The sequence below is a fragment of the Pezoporus flaviventris genome, unplaced genomic scaffold (assembly GCF_033815535.1).
Source record: "Pezoporus flaviventris isolate CSIRO_AGI_PZ_B2104156 unplaced genomic scaffold, CSIRO_AGI_Pfla_v1 ptg000213l, whole genome shotgun sequence".
Taxonomy (NCBI): Eukaryota; Metazoa; Chordata; class Aves; order Psittaciformes; family Psittacidae; genus Pezoporus; species Pezoporus flaviventris.
In genome coordinates this window covers 6,765,947-6,788,368 of record NW_026892761.1, presented here as the reverse complement: position 1 = coordinate 6,788,368, position 22,422 = coordinate 6,765,947, and the positions used below count along the sequence as shown (strand labels likewise).

General features: G+C 49.9%; 2 protein-coding genes and 1 long non-coding RNA gene across 5 annotated transcripts in view; 2 read left to right on the top strand and 1 right to left on the bottom strand.

Moving 5' to 3' along the window:
- The first annotated feature begins 660 nt into the window (after window positions 1-660).
- On the top strand, window positions 661-12,882 carry LOC133262536 (opsin-5-like). Of its 2 annotated transcripts, XM_061441804.1 has the most exons (6): window positions 661-2,692; window positions 4,422-4,509; window positions 6,095-6,257; window positions 6,815-6,942; window positions 8,948-9,276; window positions 10,606-12,882. In XM_061441804.1, exons 2-6 carry the CDS (start codon window positions 4,422-4,424, stop codon window positions 11,158-11,160), a joined length of 1,263 nt encoding a protein of 420 aa, XP_061297788.1. In that variant the 5' UTR covers window positions 661-2,692; the 3' UTR covers window positions 11,161-12,882. The 2 variants fall into 2 exon arrangements, with proteins under 2 accessions (XP_061297788.1, XP_061297787.1); XM_061441803.1 differs by lacking the exon at window positions 661-2,692 and having other exon boundaries at window positions 4,312-4,509.
- Window positions 12,883-13,841: 959 nt separating this feature from the next.
- Window positions 13,842-22,422, top strand: part of LOC133262539 (uncharacterized) — an 11,422-nt gene continuing 2,841 nt past the window's right edge. Inside the window, exon 1 of the long non-coding RNA XR_009741344.1 lies at window positions 13,842-13,990. This is a non-coding gene — a long non-coding RNA (uncharacterized LOC133262539). The remainder of the gene's footprint in view (window positions 13,991-22,422) is intronic.
- The window catches only part of SLC9A8 (solute carrier family 9 member A8), a 26,689-nt gene continuing 21,584 nt past the window's right edge, over window positions 17,318-22,422 (bottom strand). For both annotated transcript variants that reach the window (XM_061441806.1, XM_061441805.1), the window contains 4 exons: window positions 21,297-21,408; window positions 20,649-20,869; window positions 19,457-19,603; window positions 17,318-18,157 (listed from right to left, as the gene is read on the bottom strand). In XM_061441806.1, the coding sequence (XP_061297790.1) occupies window positions 18,050-18,157; window positions 19,457-19,603; window positions 20,649-20,869; window positions 21,297-21,408 (588 nt within the window). In that variant the 3' untranslated portion in view covers window positions 17,318-18,049. The remainder of the gene's footprint in view (window positions 18,158-19,456; window positions 19,604-20,648; window positions 20,870-21,296; window positions 21,409-22,422) is intronic.

The following is a 22,422-nucleotide window of genomic DNA, read 5'->3' as shown; positions in this document are numbered from 1 at the left end:
CAGCATCCCATCAGTTCTGCTTCTTCTCTTCAGCTATAGCCTTAGACCCCATGGCTGGCTGGCAGCCTGCTGTCTGCCCCCCACTAAAGCCCAGGTTTGCCATCGATGCTTTTTCCTAAGATAAAATGACTCGCAAGGTTTTAAACAAAACCTCAACACAAGCCCCATTATTTTGCTATTCCCTATGAGTCACTGCGTGGTACGGTGAGGATTTGAGCACTGGGACAAGATTCACACAGGGCAAGTGAAGGAAGTTGAGGGAATGTTTCCCTTTTTCTTGCTAGGGGTTTCCAGTACTCACTGGGATTGTCAGTGCAAATCTCAAGGGAGAACTTCCACTGGACGGTTGATAAAAGGAAAGGTCCAGCTTGAGCCCTGGGTATGAAAGCATTTGCAAGGGGCTCCCATTGCATGGTCAGCACCAGGTGCCCAGGAGCATCCTTTTATTGGAATGATTGATCTCATGAAGGGAGAAATCATTTCCCAGCCCTGGAGCCCCTGTGCTCCCCTCCTAGGTGATGTTGTGGTTTCCCTGCAGCCAGCAGTGTGTGCTGGATGCTCAGAGCCCGGCTTGCACCGGGCTGTAACCTTGCAGGAGCTGTGCTGCTTTCTGCAGGCTGCCCCTGCAGAGGACACACGCTGAGAGCCCAGGGCCTGGAGCTACAGCCCTCAGAGCAGGTAACAACAGTTTTGTTATTGCCTTAATGTCTGCTGGAAGATGAGCCCAGCACAGACCAGGGCGAGGAGGGACAGTTTAAAGCTCACCTCTGTGCTGGGGTCTTTGTCTGGGATGGATTGGCTTTGCCGGGGACTCCTGTTCATTGATTCCCCAAGCTCCCAGGGAGCAAATAGGAAAAGGCACCCAGCTGGACACCGGCACGTCCCAGTGCCTCGGCCAGGCAGGCAGGGAGGAGCTTCCCAGAGCTGCGGGTGCCATCAGTCACGCTGAGGACACAGAGAGGGGACAGTCACCTTCAGCATAAACCTGTAAGGGAAAAGCCTGAGAGCAGCTGGCGAGCCAAGCGCTGAGATGCTTTTAGTGCAGTGCCAGTGCAGAAAGATGAGGCAGTGAATGCCCAGAGCAGGCTGAGGGATGGTGTGCAGCTCCCCAAGTTACTAGGAGCTGGGGTAGTTTCCTGCCTAAACCCTTTTCCCTCTAGGCAGAGCTCAGAGTGGATCTTGGCTCATTGCTGCTCAGACCCACACCTTGAGTGCGCTGGTACTTACACTGTGTAGATGTTTAAGGGGATGGCCAGGGAGTTTGCATGGAGCAGCTGGAAAGCCCAAGCGAGCGGACGGTGGTTACAGTGACTTCTCACGGGCAGCATCTGCTGCTGTGGAGCCGCGCTGAGAGGGCTCAGTTTTCTGTGCTGTGACCCTGTGAGATGAATAGGGAGAGGGGAGGGAGGGTGTAAAGCAAGCATCTTGTGAGTTATGTTAACAAAGGAAAGCAAGTTCATGCCCATGAACTGTACCTGGTAAACGAGGACATTCAAATGTGTGACACCCCAGTGCCAAAGCAGAACTGAGAAAGCAATGTTCCCCAGCCAGGAAAGTGTATGGAAAAACAGATCAGTATGCGTCTACCAAGTGTGTGCTGGGTTGGCAAGGAGAAGTCCTCCAAGCCAAGTTGCTGCTCTGACACCAGCACTGTATTATTTAAAGTGGGAAGCCTCTAAGATGCAAATGTTAATGTTTTCCTTACATATTTTAGCAGGCAGCTATTAAAAGGAAATGAATTAAATGGCCAGACATCAAACTGTGTGTACAAAATACAGTGCATGCAAAGCTGTGGTGCTGTATTTGTATGTGCTGCTGACAGGACAGGAGATGTTTGGTATGTTCAAGTACAAACTAGCTGTGCGGCTGTCAGCCTGTCTGGGCAATCACACTGCTTGGTGCTTTTCCTCATAGGTGCTTGCATATCAAACCCCTGGCAGATAACAGCTGGAGTTTAGTTTCTTGGTAAAGCACACGCTGTTGTTCAATGAGTGCTTTGTTCTGCACAACAAAAGACTGCAAAAATCACTGCTGCAGTGGTCATTTCTCCAGAAGTGAAGTTCATGGCAGGAAGCTCTTTTGTAGTAGGAAACCCTGACAGAAGCGGTTAGACAACCTGGCTGTGTGTGTTTGCCTTCACAATGTCCATGCAGTGCCACAGACCAGGCTTCCCAGACCCAGGCAGGAGGATGGGGCCAGTGCAGGGCCTCTTTCTCATTGCTAAAAGCCAGTAAATGAGCTGGGGAAGGAGGCCAGTGGTGCCCAGCTTCCTGAGCGCCTCTGTCAGTTGAGCAGAAGGATGTCAATGGACCTTAATTTAAAGTCACATTTGCACCAAGCTGTCAAACCAGTAACGTGGGCAGAACAGGTCTCAAGGAGCCTGCCAGCAGCACAAGGGCTTTGGCCATGTCTACTAGAGCGAGCAAGGCGAAACCGGGGTTGCTGTTGCTCCTTCTGTCTTCAGTGCATGACACCTCTTTCTGTCCAGCACACACTGGCCAGGACTGCTCTGCACAGACCACTCCTCTTGCTTTCCACCACCTCTGTTCACAAGGGGAGCAGGAACCATCCAGGGAGGCCTGAAGTTCAACAAAGCGAACTGAGGAGCATGGATGACCATTGCAGCTCCCATTAACAAAAGAATTAACCAGCATCCTGCCTGGTCTGCAGAGACAACTCCATCATACTCACGGTGTGTAGGCAGCAGCCATAACAATATTTGATTGCTTAACATCAGATGCTTGAGATAGGCTCACTGAAAAGTAGTAAATGTGAGCTGTAAACATGCTATAGGTTGTGTGCCCACCTAACCCAAGAAAGCCATGAAGTAAACCAGAGGAACCATTACCCATCTGTATTTGGCTGTATGGGCCAGTAACACAGAAACTATTGACAGGATCTCTTGGCACCAATTGAACGCCAATTAGAGTCTTAACATGCAGTTACACTCAAAGCTAGTTTACTCGTTACTTTAAATAGCTCCATCTATCTGAAGGCAGCCTTGGATGAGAGGTGGGCATTTTCACCTCAGTACAGGTAACAAGGGGAGTTGCTCTGTGAAGTCCATGTCAGCAGAGCTGGGGTTCCATCTCCCATGGTTCTTGGTCCATGTGATAGCTCCTAAACCACCTCACAGCAGTTTTTCATTCACCTCCTCCCCATAAGTCTAATTCCCTGTTCCAGCTCAGTGTGTCCCTATGAAGACGAGGTGATGGGGCAGGAATGAGCAGCCTGTTGGCACTTGTGAGGGTTAAACCGAGCCATGGCTGCTCCTGCTCCCTGGCAGGGCAGTTCTCAGTTCTCCCGCAGCATGCAGGGAGGAACCTTGGTGAAGAAGGCAGGGATACTGCATGCATTAACCATCCCAGCAAGCAAGCTAACAGCTATTGAAACATATAATTAAACCATTATTTTCTCTCACCCCATCTTCTTTATTTTACCTGAACACAGTATTTTTCCATTTATTTGTTATCAGTGAAGGGAGTGAATATCCTGAAACACGTCTGCTGTTCTGCTCTACTACCCCCTATTAACTTCCTGAGCACTTGGGAACCTTTGGCTCAGCTGCACAAAATAACAGGGAAACTAATTATACTGATAAAACTCAATGACTGAGTCAGGCACCCTGAGAAAGGGAATGACTTTTTACTACTATTCTTTTTGTGTTAGTACACGTGTTCACTCTCACGTTCTTCACCGCCTGCACTGCACAGCAGGGATCACGTTTAGTTACAGCTTAAGAAGGAAGGTCCCCACCAGGAGCAGTGATGCCGGGGGTGACAATTCCATTGTTTCCCTGGCTGTGGGGTCTCCTGGGTCTGGGATTCAATGAGCAGCTTGGTCCAAGTCCCTTTGCCTGCATGGCCCTTCTCACACACACAGCGCACATCTCACAGTAGAGGCAGTTGCATGCTGCCGGGACGGCACAGGAGCAGCTCCTGGCTGCATCGCAAAGAGAGTTTGGGCCAAGCCTCTCTGGACACAGGGATGGTGGAGACATGTGAAGGACCCCACAAGCCTGGAAGAGGTGGGTACTTTGCAGACATGAAGCCTCCAGCTCCGAGCAGCCGACCCCCATGTGCAAACACACAGCGTCTGCTGCAGTCAGCGCATGGCTGAGACTCAGAGAAGATTTAGACCCAAAGGCCAATGCTAATCAGTAAACCCTGTAACTGAAGGAGCAGTAATCAAGTGAGATTACAGCCTGATCCTGTCATCAGCCCCCTGCCCAGCCGGTTCGGTCAGCGCTGCACCAGCATTAACAAAGCCACCTCCCGCAGTGGTGGGGCCATGCGGGCTGTGTGCTGCTGGCTCCCTTGTAGTGCAGTGCCAGGAGCATGTCACAGAGCTGCCCTCGGAAGCCAGGCACTCCTTCATTAGCCAGCCTTCACTCTCACTTGTGTTTGTATCTTGCTTTGCAGATGGGAGATGCGTCCAACACCTCCGTGTTCATCTCCACCTTATCGGAGAGAGAAGACCTGATTTTTGGCACGCTCTACTTGGTTTTTGGTAAGGAAAGACAGCCTGTTATACTTGTGTCCCTGCTGCGGGCTGCCCAGGGGCCTGCCTGACAGAGACAGTCAGGCCTTTTGTCGTCACTGGTGCTTCTAGAAGTGTTCAGTCATTAGCAGCACCATCAAAATGGTCCTTCCCACATTACTCATAAAGGATGATCTGACCAAAGCTGGGTGGCTGCATTCACATCTCCAGGGAATTGCAAGTACCAGTAATGGTTTTAAGTGTTTGGAAAGTTGAAGAACAGCCTTTTAGAAACATGCAGCCACCTGATGTGAGATGGATAGGGACTCTGTGTTAGCATTGCCAGCTTCATGACTGTTGAAGGTGATTTAGACCTCAGGCTGGTCCTTGCTTTCAGCACAAGGTGCTGGTGAATGTCCTGTGATTTGGAGTTAGTGGCACTGAATGGCCAGCAGGCAAAACTGAGGGGCTAGGATGTGCTCTGAGGTAGCCTGGACATGGTTGGTGTGGATCAGAAGTGAATGATGGGCAAAGGAAAGCCTCCCAGTTTCCTTAGCCCTGAGCATTTTGTCTCCCGGGTGTTTCATGCCTATGAGGATGGGGAAGCCAAGGGATGCTCACATCCCTCGGACTGCGAACAGTCCTCTGTGCACCTACAGCTCCTAAGTGTTAGTACAGCCACTAAAATGTACTTATGTGAGACTAGTTCTGTGGGAAAAATGCCTCAAGAGGTTGGGGAGGACAAACACCTCAGTGCTCTACCCTCCAGCGATTCCAAAGCCTCCAAAGCTCTGGATTTGGCCACGTTCTGTGTGGGAATCCTGTTCCTGAGGGAAATTTCAGCAGCTCTGAGAGCTGGTTCTTACCATGGTATTTAATTTACAGTCTAAACCATTAGGTAGAAACTCTCATCCCACCCAACCTGCCCCAAGAACAGCAAAGATTCCCCTTCTGAGGACAATGAAACCTCTTTGCAATGAAAGCACAATTACATAGTGAAAAAGGTGAGAAAGCTCTCGTTATAAAATGTTAATCACCGCTGTTGTTTTAAATACATGAATAGCAAAGAGCCTGCTTTTGTTTAGTCTGGATTTTCCTTGATCTTCACAATGCCTTTCTTGTTGTTTATTTTGTTACTGTGATATTGGATAACACAGACCCACAGGAGTGACATTGCCAGGAAGAAATTAAAGAGACGAAGGGGCCCAGCTCCTTGGCCTCACATCAGAAGAGAAATCACACAAAGCTCCTGTTATTTATCTAGCTGGAAGGAAGTGCCCCCTCGCTCCTTCCAGCTGGAAGAAGCGACTCTGGCCAGATCCTGCACCCGGGGCCCACTGCAGTCTCATCCCATCCCTGCCCTCCTACCAAACGCCTCTGTAGGACTTCAGGAAGGGGAAGGGATCAGATTCAATGTGAAGCAGCTCCAGATGTGCTCACAGAGCTCTGCAGGTCCCACGGGCTCCCCTGCTCAGCCCACTCCAGACAGGGAAGCCTGGAGCCCTTTCCACCCTCTGTAGACATCTCCGGTGTTTGCTTCCAAACATCTCAAGATGATCCTGGCTCCTTTCCCGGCTCTGCTACGTACAGCACTGTTCCTCTGCCTTGTCTGCAGGCATCATGTCCCTCTTTGGGAACTCGCTGCTCCTGCTGGTGGCCTATCGGAAGAGGTCCATGCTGAAGCCTGCTGAGTTCTTCATCGTCAACCTGGCCATCAGCGACCTGAGCATGACAGTGACGCTCTTCCCCTTGGCTGCCTCATCCTTCTTTGCACACAGGTACCTTGTGGAGGCAGCTCTGCACTGGCAAACAGCCCTGGGTGCGTTTTGGTATTGAAATGGGGAGATTCCTGGCAAGGGGTATGGATGGGCTCATGGGGTCAGTCTGGTGGCACTGTGGCACTGTGTAACCTCACAGGCATCCATCCCACAGCAGGGTGCTTTGCTGTTCCCTGTCCCTCAGGTTTACCACTGCTGTTAAAGGGGTTTGGTGGTGGGTTAGGGTGGGTTTCCCATGCGGCGTGGGCATTGCAGTGATGTGTGCTGGTGTGCATCAGGGCACTCCTGTACCCAAGGCTCCATCTGTGCTCGTCACTGGGATGCTCAGGGAACAAATTAGGGCAAGATCATGCCCCTTTTTGGGTCAGTCAGGAGCTGGTACATGTGCAGCCTGTTACAGCCACCCCATGCAGGGCCGGCTTTGTGGGACCAGCAGATGGGAAATACCCAGAGCAGGGACCAGGGTGAGCATCCCCATGCAGGGGGTGGGCAGGGGCTGCTGGCCGTGGCCCTGGGCGCAGGGCAGGGCTGGGGTTACCGCAGGCTTCCCCTTGCAGGTGGCTGTTCAACCAGGCCGTCTGCACCCTCTACGCCTTCTGCGGGGTCCTGTTCGGGCTGTGCAGCCTCAGCAGCCTCACGGTGCTCAGCACGGTTTGCTGCCTGAAGGTCTGTTACCCAGCATACGGTAAGTGCTGGCTGTGCTATCTGATCTGTGCTCACACCCCTCTCTGTTAACTTAAACCTTTGTGTTTTATGGGCCAGATCCACCTCTTCTGGGAAGACTCTGCCCCAGGGCAGCCTATTCCCAGTCAATACACAGGGTCATAGGAAAGTTTAGGTTGGAAAAGACCTTAAGATCATCAAGTTCGACCATTAACCCAGCACTAAACCACTAAACCATGTCAGTAAGTGCCACATCACTTAAATACCTGGACAGCCTGTTGCAATGCTTGACAACCCTTTTGGTGAAGCAGTTGTTCCTAATCTTCAGTCTAAATCTCCCCTGGCATAACTGGAGGCCTTTTCCTCTTGTCCTATTGCTTGTTACCTTTCATGTAGATGTAGAGAGCAAGGTCTCCCATGAGCATCCTTCTCTCCAGGCTGAAGAACCCCAGTTCCCTCAGCTGTTCCTCATCACACATGTGCTCCAGACCCTTCACCAGCTCCATTACCCTTCTCTAGACATGCTCCATCACATCACACTTGCGCTTAGACTAGAGCAGACTCTGCCTCTGGGAAGCCACAAGCTCTGGCATTGCAAGAAGAGCTGCTTTCCCTTGGCCCAGGTGGGAGAGCCACAGGCCAAATGTATTTAATTCACTGAAATAATTACTACAGAAGGGCTGGGTTTGCAGTGTTGCCACTCACTTCTGTAGCCCTGTTTTTACCAGGACCTCCTCTGCAAAGCTAATGCGATGTTTGCAGCTCTAAGCTTGGGCACCAGCTCTTTGGAGAGGGCCTGCACTGCAGAGAACACCTGAGGGAGTGAGGGGACACGGGCATGTCCCTGTACATTTACAGCTCCTCCTGTTTGGAGCTGCTTCTTCACTTCCTCAGCCCAGCTGCCAACCCCCCATCTAGGACCTATCTTCAGAACAGACTTTGGGTTAACGGCCAAAACCAGGAATAGAACGTGAAATCAAAGATATGGGTTTGATTTCCGGACCAGCCCCAGGGCGCATCCTCACCCCTCTCCCATGGCTTGCTGCTGCCTGCCCTGAGCCTGCGGCTCTTGCCAACCACCAACCTGCTTTGTGCAGCAGCCTCAAGGACGATGCTGGAGAGCTGGCACCTCCCTTATGTGCCAGCACAACAGCTTAGGAGATCACTCTAAAGGTGGAAGGAAAGATAAAGGTAAAAGTGGGCTGTTAAAACACAGCCCGGGTACCCTGGCTTTTCCCTGCACAGGTTCTGCTCTACATTAGCTGGCACTGGCAGCCTGGCGCATGGAGTTTGTCTCCCTGTGACACCCCAGTCCTTTGTGCATGAGGAAATGACTAATTTCAATGTGGTTTTAATTGCTTGGTTTCAAAGAAAAATGTTACTCCCATGTATGGCTGAAGGTGCAGCTCTTTATACTGAGCTCTCAGAAGATCAGGGAGGTTTATATTTGACAGGGGATGGGGCAGAAAGGAAGAAGCCCCTCCTCTCCCAGGGTTTCAGTCTGCCAGAGAGGAAAAGAGCCTTCCAGTGACAGTGGAAGCATTCAAAAACATGTAGATGAGGCCGTTAGTGACATGGTTTAGGTGGTTTTAGTAGTCCTGGGGTAATGGTTGGATTTGATGCTCTTCAAGGTCTTTTCCAACCTGGCTGACTCTATGATTCTCTGTCCCCCCACATTCCATCAGTGGCCACACGACCTCTAGCAATTCCTCCCCCAGCAGAGAGACTCTGCCCTGCTGGTCCTCAACCCTGAGTGGTTTATGGCAACCCCTCATGTTTCTCTTGGTTTGTTGTTCTGGCCACCCCAAGGGCTGGGGGGGTACCTGTGCATCCTGGGGTGCTGGGGTGAGCACTGGCATGGCTCTGCCTGCTCCATGGCTGCAGCACTGCCCTGCTCAGGGAGCCTGTCTGTGTCCCACAGCAGTCGGCCCCATCCCCTGTGCCTGGGCAGCTCAGGGTCCCCAACCCCACTCTCTGCTCCCCTTTACCCATGGGAACCCATCCTCACCCTGACCCCTGTGTTGCAGGCAACAAGTTCTCTCCCTGCCACGCCGGAGTGCTGCTGCTCTGCATCTGGGCATATGCCCTCATGTTTGCCACGGCCCCCTTGGCCGAGTGGGGCAGCTATGGCCCTGAGCCCTACGGGACAGCCTGCTGCATCATGTGGAACGCCTCGAGCAGGGAGGCCACGCTCTACATCCTTGCCCTCTTCATCTTCTGCTACCTTCTCCCCTGCCTCCTCATCCTCGCCTCCTACTCGCTGATCCTCTGGAGGGTGCGGGGGTCCCGCAGAGCCGTGCGGCAGCACACGTCCCCCCAGCGCAGAGCCCGCAGCGTGCACAGCCTGGTCGTGAAGGTAGGGGAGGCCCCGGGGTGCTGCGGGGTCTGGGGGTGTCCCCAGCCCAGCACTCCCTGGGCAGGTGCGTGTGGCAGGACCCCGTCCCCAGGTGTTTGTATCAGTGCGGGGAACAGCACGTTTCTCCTCATTTAAAGCCATCAGGTGGAGGAGATTTCAGTTTCAGCTGCATTGGGAAAGACCATAGGAGCAGCCTGATGAGTCATTGCTCCCCAGGCTACAAGCAGTGCTGTAGCTTACCAAGGACATGTCAAAAAAAAAAGGTGGGTATCCTTTAAAAAAGCCCAAATGTAAAAGAAAGCAGCTTGGAAACCTGGCCTGCAAGGAGAGGTTTGTGTCTGCTTAGAGGAGGTGGTCTGAGCCTGACCCGTTTCCAGAGCCTCTCGGTTGGTCTGCATACCAGGTCCAAGGAGGTGATCCTGCCCCTCTGCTCTGCTCTCGTGAGACCTCACCTGGAGTATTGTGTGCAGTTCTGGTGTCCTCAACATAAAAAGGACATGGAACTGTTGGAACAAGTCCAGAGAAGGGCCACAAGGATGATGAGGGGGTTGGAGCACCTCCTGTATGAAGACAGGCTGAGAAAGTTGGGGCTGTTCAGGCTGGAGAAGAGAAGACTGCGTGGAGACCTCATAGCAGCCTTCCAGTATCTGAAGGGGGCCTATAGGGATGCTGGGGGGGGACTCTTCATTAGGGACTGTAGTGATAGGACAAGGGGTAACGGGTTAAAACTTAAACAGGGGAAGTTTAGATTGGATCTAAGGAGGAAATTCTTTCCTGTTAGGGTGGTGAGGCACTGGAATGGGTTGCCCAGGGAGGTTGTGAATGCTTCATCCCTGGCAGTGTTCAAGACCAGAGCCTTGGGTGGCATGGTTTAGTGTGAGGTGTCCCTGCCCATGGCAGGGGGGTTGGAACTTGATGATCTTAAGGTCCTTTCCAACCCTAACTATTCTATGATTCTATACTGACTGCTGGAGGGAGGTTGAGTGCTTCCAAAGGGCTGTTGGACTCAGCTGGCCTGGTCCAAACCTGCGTCCTTTGTACCCATCTGACACCCACTGGGCTGAGGCAATTTCTGTGTTTCCCAGGTGGGACAGGGTGTGAGTTGCGGGGAGTGCAGGTTTATGCACCACACTGGGACATGCTGAGTCACTGTGCTGATGTCTGACACACCAGAGCTCCAGTGGGATGGGTCAAGAAGGCTCAGCACCTTTCCTTTGGGATGTGACCAACTGCTTGGGGTCCTGTTGCACATGGCTGAGTTCTGGGGGGGGGTCAGCATCCTGCAAGTGCACAGGAGGCTCACGGCACCACCATCTCCTCCTGTTCCAGCTGAGCATCGCCGTGTGCCTGGGGTTCCTGGCTGCCTGGACCCCTTACGCTATCGTTGCCCTGTGGGCAGTGCTGGGTGATGCCAGCCAAGTGCCAGCGCTTGCCTTCGTGCTCTCGGCCGTCTTTGCCAAGTCCTCGACGCTCTACAACCCCCTGGTGTACCTGCTCTTCAAGCCCAACTTCCACAAGTTCCTCTCCAAGGATGCGGTGCTCCTCCAGGCCATGCGTACCCTGCTCTGCTGCGGCTGCCCCAGCGCTGCACTCCAGCCCTTCCCATCCCCGGCCTTCGGGGACCACCCCGGGGCTTGCAGGAGCTGCAACGACACCTTTGAGTGCTTCAGTAACTACCCCAAGTGCCACAAGCCCGCGCGGGCGCCCGGCTCCTCGCCCCGCTGCGCACCCCTGGCCATGCTGGCCGATGGGGCTGCGTGCCCGCCGCGGCTGAAGAGGACGGTGCAGGTGATGGTGCTTGTCACCAGGAGAAGGTCGGGCCTGAGCGCTGTGAACGTGGTGGGGGAAGCTCTGCCGTCGGATATCATGAAAGACCTTCTCTGAGCCCGGCCTGCATCCCACCGGGGCACTGGGGGATAAACCCAAACCCAGCTCTCACCTGTGTATCCACTGGGTCCCCATCATGTTCTGCAGATGAAGTGACGTCTAACACCACCCTTGCCTCCTCCTCTGCTCTGGCTCTTGCAGCTCTGAGCCGAGGCTCTGCACTTAGAGAAACCAAACAAAACACCAAACCCCAGTGCCTGGAACTGGCCCAGGGGGCAAGTCCAGGGTCCAGTTTATCCCGTGCCTTGCTCTCTGGGCCCTTGGCCTTTGTTTCTCCATCCTGGTGCTCGGATGACCAAGTAGGAACTTGGTTGTCTTAAGAAACTGTGCTTGGCAGGGAGGGCCCAAGAGGTGTCCTACCTCCAGCGCCAGCTCCCGCTGACCATGTCCTTTCCCAGACGGGAGCAGGACGGTGCTGCTCAGCTACCTCACTTGGGATTATGAAGCATCTTGATATACCTCTCAAGAGACCACTCTGCAGGCTGTCTAACCCCACTCCCTCGGTTCGAACACAAACCCACCACCATCATATAGATCGAAATGGGAGCTTGTCTTTAGAGTAAGGTTTGGGGTTGCAATAATCCTGGTGTGAGTAATAGCAGCACCAGGTCGTGCTCTCCAGGCAGGGAATTGCAGATCTGTGGCCAAGCATCATCCTGGAGACAGGGCAGAAGCTGAGTGAGACAGTGCTGAGGGAGGCTGGTTATGTCCCAGATATTAATCAATGCATTCAAGGTGATGGGAAGAGTCAGCAGCAGTGGTAGGAAACACGCTGCCCACCAGCACCCAGCCAGCCAGTTACTCGTGGGAGTGCTTTATGTTGTCTCTGGTTAATGAATGAAATGGCACCACAACCCATTGCCAGGGCTGCAGCATTAAGTCATGGATGTGCTATGTGGGAATAGTGACCTGTGTCTGCATGGACACGGGAAACAGCCGCTGCCCCAATGCCATCACTGCCTGTGCTCTGCCTGCCCGCTGACCCCCGGCTCCCCCTCTTCTCTCCAGACACCAGTAGTGCTGGTTTCAGCCATTGCTGTAGAACCAGGATCTGTCACTGCCTTTGCTTAGCACAGGCACAGCAGGGTCCTCTTTTCCAAGGACTCACAGCACCTCAAGGAAGACTTGATAGCTTCAGGGTGTGCAGAAACACAGAGGGAAGGGGATGCTCTTGGTGGGGGGCAACAAACAACAGATTCATTTAAGCTACAAACTTAAACCTAAGCATGAAGAATACCGAGGGTTTTGGGCCTCAATGTTTGGGCTCAGTTCCAGAGTAGGAGGCAATGGAGCCAGTGTGAGCTCTGTGCTGGGGAGGGTGGTTGCTGCATGTAAGTGTGCTGTGTGTGCCATCACTACCTGTTGCTGCTGCACAGCTCTCATTAGCACACAGCAGTCATGCTCTTGCTTTTGTCCCTTGGTCGTTTCCCCTGATGCACCTGAACTGGCTGTTTCCCTGTAACCAGAGAGGGTCCTCTGTACCTCTGGGGTGCTCCTGCATCTTCCCAGGATGGTTTTGCCCACGTGTGATAGCTGCAGGCGGTCGGGGCAGGGTTTATGCCCAAGAGCCAAGTAGTACCTGAAAAGCCATGCAGGGAGCAACGCTCCTGCCTTTGCTCCCTATTCCTGTCATGCAAAAACCCACACCCAGCCCCGACACGGACCGTGTTTGCAAAGGAAGGGATTAAAATCAGGAGGGAGGACGGGGTTTCCAGCGAGGGTGCAAGTCACTGGGTCACTGCCCTTCCACCCACAGCATGGGGCTGCCCCATCTCCAGGGCACTGTGGCACGCAAGGGAATCACACGGGGTCACTGCTCGCTGGTCATCACATTCCAAATACTGTGCATTGTTAAAGTAAACTCGCTCGTGCAAGACTGGCGTTTGACTTGGCTCACTTACGTGTTAGCGGCCGTGCTCCGGGGTAAATGGGGATCTCACTTCTGCTGCGCATGGTCGGGATGGGAGCGCTGCTGCTGTGGGTGAGCGACCACAGAGTCGGGGCATGGCCCATGGGCAGGGCTGTGGGGACTTGGGGCCAGCAAACTCCCTTCCTCAGCCAAGCCTGGCTGTGGCTGCTGCCCATCGCTGCCCTGGGTGGACAGGAGCCTCCAGAAAGGTGACCAAGGGCTGGTTTCCTACCGGAGGACACGGATATAAAAAGCTGCCACCAACTCCTGGGGCCCCTCAGGGCCACCTTGGGATGGGGCCAAGGACAAGACCCCAGTCAGGCTGGGGCTTTGGGCTGTGATGGGCTCAGGGTCATGGCGTGGTCCAGCCACTGATGCAGCGCCTGGTCCCTGCCTTGGTTACAGCCGCTTTGTTCCTTGCTGCCTAAAACATACCGAGGTCCCGACATCACCTGCAGACAGGAAAAGAAATAGCCTGCAAATTCCCCCATCCTTTATTGCTGAAGGGAAACCCCAGATCAGGACCTTCATCTGTAGTTTGGTGATGGAACAGACAACGTTGAATAGTGGAACACTGGGTGGGCTTTAACCTACATTCATAGAGATGCTCCTGCTGGTGGGGAGGCCAGGCAAGCACTTAGCAAATCCCAATCATTTTCATTAACTCCAGCAGGTCCAGGGGCTCTCCCCAGCATGACCTGGGGCTGCTGTAACCCAGGTCCTCCTGCCTGCCAGGCTGGAGCCCTTGAGCCATGGCACGATGGGTGCTGATGCAATCAGTGTCTCCAGCTGGGAATGGTGCCATCAGGTGCTGCCAATTCACCAATTGCACGGGGATAAGAGCCCACCCCCAAGGGCATCTCCAGTGAGGTGAGGCTGTTGCTGTGAGGAGGATGTGGCTTCACCCTTGGGGCTGAGGTAGGTCTGTGCTGGGTAGGGTTTGGGGGTGATTGCTGGGTGTCAGAGCTGATTCCTTGAGTTTCTGGTGCTGCTGCAGCCTCATCATCGGCTCTGAGTGGGTGGGAAGAGGCTGCAGGGCTGTGTGGCTGCTTGGTGGAGCCTGGCCCTGGTGAATGAACAAGGCAGGGCTGCCCTGGTTTGGCTTTGGTGCCTGGGCAGGTGTGCTGTGGTTGCTGTGTTTCACACTTGGTGCTGCCACGTGTGCCTTTCACCAGCGATGGGTTTATTTTCACATAACCATCCTATTCCAACCTCAATTGGTCTCTTGAGGCTGAAGGTGCTGAGGCAAGTGCAGACATGTATGCCCCATTGATCTATACGTAACCAGTGTATAGTTACTAACAGTGTAGTCTGAGCTAGTGACTCCTTGCATCCAGACCCTTTGTACCTCTGAAGTCACTGGTTGCACAGAGCTGACAGTGCACCTTGCCTTCTGGTGTCTGTGCTCTGGCTGTGCCATCTCCTGTGGCCCATTCTCCCCAACAGCATCTCTCAGCCATAGTCTGTGCCATTGAGCTTTAAATGCAGCCCCATGAGTGAAAACCTCCCCTCTGGTGTGGGTGACCTGGCCTGCAGGGTGCAGGAAAAGAAAGGTGTTTAACACACAAAGCTCAGAGCCCTGGTCTCCAAAGGTTCATCTCCTGAATGGCACGTCACATCCATTGCTTTTGGTCCTCCTATGGCAGTCTTTAAGCCAGGCTGTACAAACAGCCTGTAGGTGCTTTGATGTTTAAACTAAATGACACTCAGTGTGGATGAGTTCAAAATGACATCTCCATCATGATGGAACAGAGGCACGGGGAGCTGGAGGTGTTTGTGTTCGGCTGGTGAGTCACGAGCAGGCTGGGGCCAGGGCAGAGATGGGGCTCAGAGATGGCGCAGGTTGAATGTAACCCAGAGCTGTGTTAAGGATTGTTCCATCTGTGACTGTCACAGCTGTATTGGGATGCGGGGTGCCCCCAGATGTGTCACTCTGGAGCACACGCGAGCAGTGATGCGTCTGCAGGAGGGATGCTGGAGTCACATCACGTTCTCTGTTGTCTCTTGTGGATGAGACCTGGGAGCTCTCGCCCGCAGGGGTGGCTGGTGCTGGAGCAAGCCTGGACCATGCTCAGAGCATCATCCCAGCCCTGCCTGGCACAGGGCTTGCCCTCAGCCTGGCTGGTCTGACCATAGCTTTAGCAGCTCCAAGACCTTGCAGCTCACAGGGCTGCTCACTGGCTTTGCAGACAGTATCTCGGCTAGTGGGGAAACTGAGGCACAGATTGTGCCTGTGAGCTGGCAGTGATGATGCAGCAGGGGGTTTGCTGTCCTTGAGCTGTGGAGTGAAACCTGGTGAAAGCCCCTGCTGGTCTGGGGAATGGGATGGGCCCAAGGCATGGGCAAATAAATTCTTGGAGTCTTAGGATTCCCCCTCCTTCTCCTTTGCATGGGGCCTTGGTCATCAGGAGGAACAGCCACTGGGTTTGCTGTCTGACAGAACATCAGGGCTCTGCAAATAGTACTGTCCATTGTACTTCCTGGTGCCTCTGCTTTTAAGGGAGCATAATAAAATCAGGTTTACTCTTGCACAGATCTGTAGATGGCACCAAGTTCGAATGGGGCTGCTGGGATTTGTGGGAAGAGGATTAGAGTTTAATACTGGCCTGGTAAAATAGGAAACTCTGCAGAAGTTACTGCAAGGCAATATGGAGAGAGAGTTTTTGTTTTCTGAGCATATTGAGTGAAGCAAAGAAATCCACCTGAAATGGCTAACACAGAGAAGTCAATGTATAGATAAATGAATATGAAAATTGGTCACTATGGTAAAAACTTGTTTTGGTTCCCAAATAAGGAGGGTTGGAGCCTATTTTGAGAGCGAGCAAAGCTGTGTTAATTCCAAGTTTTGACAAATGTAATATTTCATTAAGTTTTAGGATAGCTGGTTTTAAATTAAACCATCCAAATCTTCTTCACTGTAATTGCTGCAGAGGGATTTCATTAGCTCCATCCCTATCAGTTAATTGCTGCAGTTTCACGGGTAGCATCATCCCCCGTACATGGCTCATTAGGTGCCGGAGCACCATCACCAACTGCCAGCAGAGGGCAGGAAACGCTCAAGATGCCCCGATGGAGCTCCCAAAGGGCTGATCCGTTGAGACGTGCCTCCACCTAGTCCTCAAGTGACCCATTTCACCGGAATAACAGCAGAAATTGGAGGCTAATTTACATTTCCGCATGACTGAGGGATAACACAAAGCCCCTTGCAACAGCACCTAGATAAGTGTGAACCTTCCAGTGACAATGGAAGCTCCCAGAGCCCTTCCAGCAGCTCCTGGCCTGGTGTGCTCATATTGAGACACCCAGTGAGGCTGACGGGAAACTGGAACGTAATTAAGTCTACTGTTACCATGAAGGGTGAAGAAAAAGTCTGAGATTTACACAGACCCTCTCCTAAGGATAAAGCAAGCATTAACTGCTTTCTGGGCAGCACCAGAAGCCAAGTTCATGCCCTGTTCCCACCAGTGCATGTTTCAGCTCTGGGATTAAGGTCTTCAAACAAACGGGATGGGGAAAAGGAAGAAGGGAGTCCTCTAGCAAGATGTGTTACTGTGAAAGCAGCTCAGACAACACAGGTTTAGGATTCTAAATACATTCTTGAACTTTTATTTCTGCCAGTGGTAAGCTGTTGATTACAAACCTCGGTAGCAAAACCAGACCAAAAATACATCTCACTCTCGGAAGCAAACATGTGCACTTGGCATGTCAGATTTACACGCAGAACTATGATTCACATTTTGACAGTGAATATGTAAATGCCCAATGAGGGATGTGGGTTGGCAGCAAGAGCAAACTGCTGTGTGTAACCGTGGCAAATGTGCAGCCAACACTGTGGGTCTGTGTAGGTGCACACAACTCTGAGCAAATGGACTACGCCATGTAGACGTGAAATGATACTGCTGGCTTTGAAACAGTGTAAGCAGAGAAAAACCCTATTAACAAACAACAACTTAATGAAAGCTGTTTGGCACTTCCCAACTGAGGCTGCTTCGGCAATGTGCAGTATCTTTGTACCTGGGTTAGATCTTGCAGGTGTGTGTGTGTACACACTGCTTTGGCTTCCACTAGAACTTAAACATTCCACTAGCGGATTCTGAAGTGTTAGGGATACTTCATGAATCAGGCAAAACAAAAGCTGCTGTTTTCTGAGATTTGAAGCCAAAGTGCCAGCAAAGAGCAACTGCCAATTACAGAAACCCAACTGCAACTGGCTTTAGCCAAAGAGAAGACATTAAACCTCCAATGTCTAATGTGGTTCTGTACTATGTGACACAACCCCCACTCCCCAAACCGTGCTATAATCAGTTCTGTGGGTTTGATATGTCAGTATAAAAAAAGAAAGAAATCCCATAAAATAGAAATCAAGAACTTAAAGGACAAAACCACCAGTTCCCAGAGGTGCTTTCTTGTATGTGCAACATATGCTTTTTGTCAAGGTACACATCTTCTCCAGATCCATAATGTGCAAATCCCATAAATTACAGAACTATTCCAGTCAGATTCCCTTACTAGTGCTGAAACATTCACAGTATAAACTGTCAAGATTCTCCATGCTGTGAATGAATATATATATATAAAAAAAAGTAAAGTGCAATTCATTCTGTTTTGCAGAGTCATACGTGGCTCTGTACTTCAGCATATGTTTACAACAGATTTCATAATAGGAAGACAATCCCCCCATTAAACAATGTGATCTTTTCATGGCAGATGTTCTTGCTTTTCAATAGGCTGCATTAAATTTGCTATGGTGTAAAACCTGAATGAAAGGTTCTTCATTCATTCCAGTGTCTCACACTTACGGTTTCCATCACTGACAAGTAATATCAAGCCCAGTAGATCTGTGGTTTTGTATCTAAACATGTAGCACAAGACGTGTCTGAAATCAGGAAGTTCATTCTCAGCTTTTGTGCAGCCAGACTCTTGATCCTTAAACCCTCTTTCTAATGATCTAGACTCACTGCACTCCTGCCTGGTGTCCTATAGCAGCTCTTGCTCATCATCTTCAGATCCTGAGGGTCCTTGTCGTACCTCTTCATACCACTTGTTTGTGAGGGTTTTCATCTGTATGCGCCCATGATGCAAGTCCTGAGGCAAATGCAAACCAGAACAGTTTGTTACTTAGCTACAATGCTACTTGTGTGATAGAGCAAAAGAGAAAGGCTAGTCTAACATACTCCTTAGGAATTAATCCACTCCTGGTCTCTAAGCATGCAAAGCAATTCTGTTTCCGACTTGAAAATACTCATCAAGTGTTCAGGCAGTAATTATTGCCACAGATGCTATTTTTGATGACGGGTATTTTTATACCTGTGTTTTCTACACAGTCCTGCTCTGTGGGTTTCAACAACCCTGATGCTGTCTGCATGGCCTAGCTCTGAATCTCACTTCTCTCTGCACGTTCCCAGGGCCATTGGTTGCTTGTGACCTGCTCTGGTGATTCATGTACTTATGTTTCTAGCCTTTGGTTGCAATTTGGATGGCAGCCTATGCTTCTGGCTACCAACTATGAATCAGATGCTTACTCTGGTTTCATGAGTCCCTTTTGGTTTTGCAAAAAATGTCTTTAGCTTTTGTGGGAAAGTGCTGAAAACATTCCTTTGAAAAGAAAGGTACAAAACAAGAGGAAAAATAGTATGGGAAGTCTAGGATGATGGAATGTGCACACTTCACGCAAGTTTATCAACTCCACAGCAAAAATGCTTAATTCTATGGCAAACTGGAAAAACTGTGGGGAAAAAAAAACCACCCCAAACCAGTGTGGCTAAGGAGCCTCAGGTTTCTGAGGCATGGGAGTGAAAATGGCAGAGTATTTACACCTCTCAGAGCCACTCTAGTGTTAAGTTACATGTTCAGTCAGGTGTCATTTTACATTTACAGCTTCAAAGTCTTAGTCTCCCAGTGAAGAAGTCTTAAAGGTGAAGGCTGCAATGCTGGTGTGTATTTCCCAGATATAAATTGCACTCTGCAGACAAATCCTAGGTCCAGAATGCACAGGACCATGTACAGTAAAAGGCAGCAACTTTGCATGACAGCACTTGAAAAGCTCTGTGTGAGTGGCAGCAGCTTTTCTAGCAGCAGTAATAACTAGTAACTCCTGATACTGTTCATGGCACTCTGCAAGATTAGAGGCAATAAATCCATATGCATTTTAAAGTTTAACTGTGGTAGCCCTGAGAGATGCTCATTTAATCCAACCTGCAAATTTGCAGTGCAGCTTTTCATTACAGCTGCTCTACATACACACAAGTAATATATTAGGTGGCTCCCTCTTCCCACCTAATGTGCAAGTTGCACAGCTACACTATGAGCTTTGAATTGTACAGAGTGAAATGACAACCAACTCTACCATGGGCTCTTTTCTCCTAGAAAACAGGAAAAACTTACCTCTTGTGTGAGTCTTCTGGTAAAGAAAGGGTTCAAATACTTGGCATCAAGCCACATAAACCCTTTGAGGTCCTGGCGTTTTATGTACTGGGCTTCATACTCCTCCTCCGTGAGCTCTGATAAATGTTCAGATTCTATGGTGTTTCCCTGGAAAGATCACAAATGTTGCAGTAACATGAGAAATGCTGCAGTCATCCCTTTGGCTTGCTCAGCCCTCTGCTCTGTGCTCTCCCTTCTCACAACTGTTTCCTGTGCTGGAACAAGATGGAAATTATCACCCCAGCCTACCAGGGATTATAGCTATACAAATCTGTCCAGTTGTTGACTCCCAAAGTCACTTAGCTTCTCTTTTCACGCTGAAAGGTAAAAGGTCTCAAATGTTCCATGTTCTGTATTGCTGCTACTGCTGAGAACAGATTTCTAGAGTGCAGGTTTTCTCTTGTGAGCTGAACAATGATTTTATCCAGCAAGCCACACTAATGTCATTGTTTTACTGAAAACAAACCCTGTGTCAGAACACACCCTATCCCTGTGCCCTTCCTATACATACCTCCCTGCGTGGACAGAGTAAGATAGTTCTGAAGACTGCAAGCATTTTGAAACCTCATGCCAGGAGGAGCTGTTTTTCAGATCCTACAGAACAATCCCCTGTGTGTAGTTTGATGGTTTGCGGAAAACCAGGAAAATGCTCTGGGATACTTCACATATTTCAGTCTTTTGCACGTGCGGTTTCACACTGGCTGTTAGTTTTCTTCAGTACTCTTGCTTAGCTGGAAATTGCTTTAGCATAAAAGGCAGTCAGAGGGGTGCTGTTGATACCACCTTCTCATGGCCTTTGCTTTGGCTTCTTCCAATTTTCATCTGCCTTTTATGATTAATTCATGACTCACGTTGTACTAGCTACTTTCCCTCTGTATATGACTCAATCCTCTATCATCTGCTTTACACTTTTGCAGGGGTTACTTTAATTTGTGTGGATAGAGTTATAATTAGACTGAGTTAAGAGACACTCTCCCTTCCCTTTGTCCAAACAGTTATTTTGTGTAAACAGTACCCAAGCTCTGTCTTTGGGATATGTCAGAATTACACTGCTTGGCTTTGTCCTACCGCCTTGGCTTTTTCCACTGCTTTTGTTTTACTTTTTAGTAAAAAATAAAAATCAGTGATCCTCTGAATAAAAAACCCAACAAACCATCTTCTCCGTCTTGCTAAGATTGATGTCCTTCTTGTTCCTCTTGCGTGCTTTGGAATCCTCGATGTCAATCAGTCTGATGAGGGGCATGGTCCCTCCTCCCAGCAGCAGAATGGTGAACAATACTATGATGATTGTTGTTGTCCCAATGAGCTGCCGCTTCTCTATTGGTTCCAAGCCCAAATGGAGGCTGAGGGCATAGGGAATTGCTCCGCGTAAACCTTATCAGAGAACAGCAAATCAATGAAGCATGAATCAACAGGTACAATGGTCCTCAGCACCATGATAGCCCAACAGGAATTCTCTATCTTTAAAAGACTTTTACAGTCCTACTATGCCCACTAATCTACTATTTGGTTACCACCCTAAAATGAGTCTAAGCTCTTCAAATACTGCTGTTTAAACTGTGAAATTGCTAGACCTAGAAAGAATAGTAGACTGTTTACAGAAAAGCTTTAGTGGGGATCACCCATAGCAATCTATCGCAAAGGGGGGAAAGAACATATCTATTGCACTTGGGTTTGAGAACAGTGCAAATGTTCAGCTGAGTTGTGCTCCACAGACAGTAAACTGGTTCCTCTCAGAGTTGCCCATGCAATGAAAAAGACACATTTTTTCCATTTCTCCATAATTTGAGCTCTAACTTACCGCTAAACCACATGATAAACATCATTTTGGGGGTGATCTTGTGATCACGGAAAAAGTTGAGTAGGTAGGAAAGTGGGAAAATGTTCACTGCTCTACCAAACAGAACAAGGACCTGAAAAACAGAAATAAAAGCAAAAGACCATTTGATGCATTACATTCATGCAGGTCCAAGTTTCACCTTACCCTGTGCAACCCAGATGCATGTGCTCTTTTCATCACAAGTCTTGCAAGTAAAAGTGCTGCTAAGTTAACATGAAGAAATCTCTCAGCATAGGTCAATGTGGAATTTAAGGTTTTAAACGTTTTGTCTGCTTAACAGAAACTAAACCAGACTTGTCACTGACAGAGAGCAGACACTACTTTACTTATAATAAATAAATGAAACCCAAGAGGCATTCCAGGGGGACCAAGAATTACTTTGGGTGAAAGTCCTCCTCAGTTCAGTCAGTTCAGCTCCTTTAATTGTCCCCTTGGTGCAACACTAAGATGGAATAAGATATTTCTATTGCCTCCCCATGGACCAGTTCCTCAGAAGAAAAGGCCAGAAGCCAAACAAATAGCATGTAATCGAGTTCCTCAATGCTTTCCTGGGTATGGTTACAAAATATACCACACATTGAAATGATGTTTTGAGAGGGGAAAAAGATGTACTATTGATTTAATGGCAGACAATTAACAAATACAGTGAAAACTTTTAACTCAGAAAAGCAAAGGTTTTCACAAACAAGCTTTTAAGCTCCACCACAAACAGACTTTGATAAGGTAAATATCCTAGAATTAGTCAGCAGGATCCTTGAAGGGCTGTGCTGTTTTCCTTTATGAATCACCCCAAAATTACACAATTTACATTATGCCTATGAGGGCAATGCTACATAGAAGGAAGTGTCACACCTTAGATATATATATTAGATAAAGAAGTTGGGTGCAATGCAGCAAGAGTAGCTCCCCATGCTGGTATCACCACCTGGGAATTGTAGGTAGCAATTCTTGCCATAAACCATAGACTAAAATGCACTAGGATACATTGTTGTATGTGACTGAAAGTGGATTCACATTTCCCTCTTTTGACTGTGCAAAAGAAAATGTTCGTTTCATGTCTTTATATTACACAATTGCAGTAGCAATA

What these genes read in the sequence shown, in the direction of transcription:
- LOC133262536 (XM_061441803.1), top strand. Translation starts at nt 4,338, where the DNA reads ATGTCACAGAGCTGCCCTCGGAAGCCAGGCACTCCTTCATTAGCCAGC. An exon ending in GGTCTGTTACCCAGCATACG is followed by an intron (nt 6,943 to 8,947) that starts GTAAGTGCTGGC and finishes CCTGTGTTGCAG; the next exon opens with GCAACAAGTTCTCTCCCTGC. An exon ending in TGCACAGCCTGGTCGTGAAG is followed by an intron (nt 9,277 to 10,605) that starts GTAGGGGAGGCC and finishes CTCCTGTTCCAG; the next exon opens with CTGAGCATCGCCGTGTGCCT.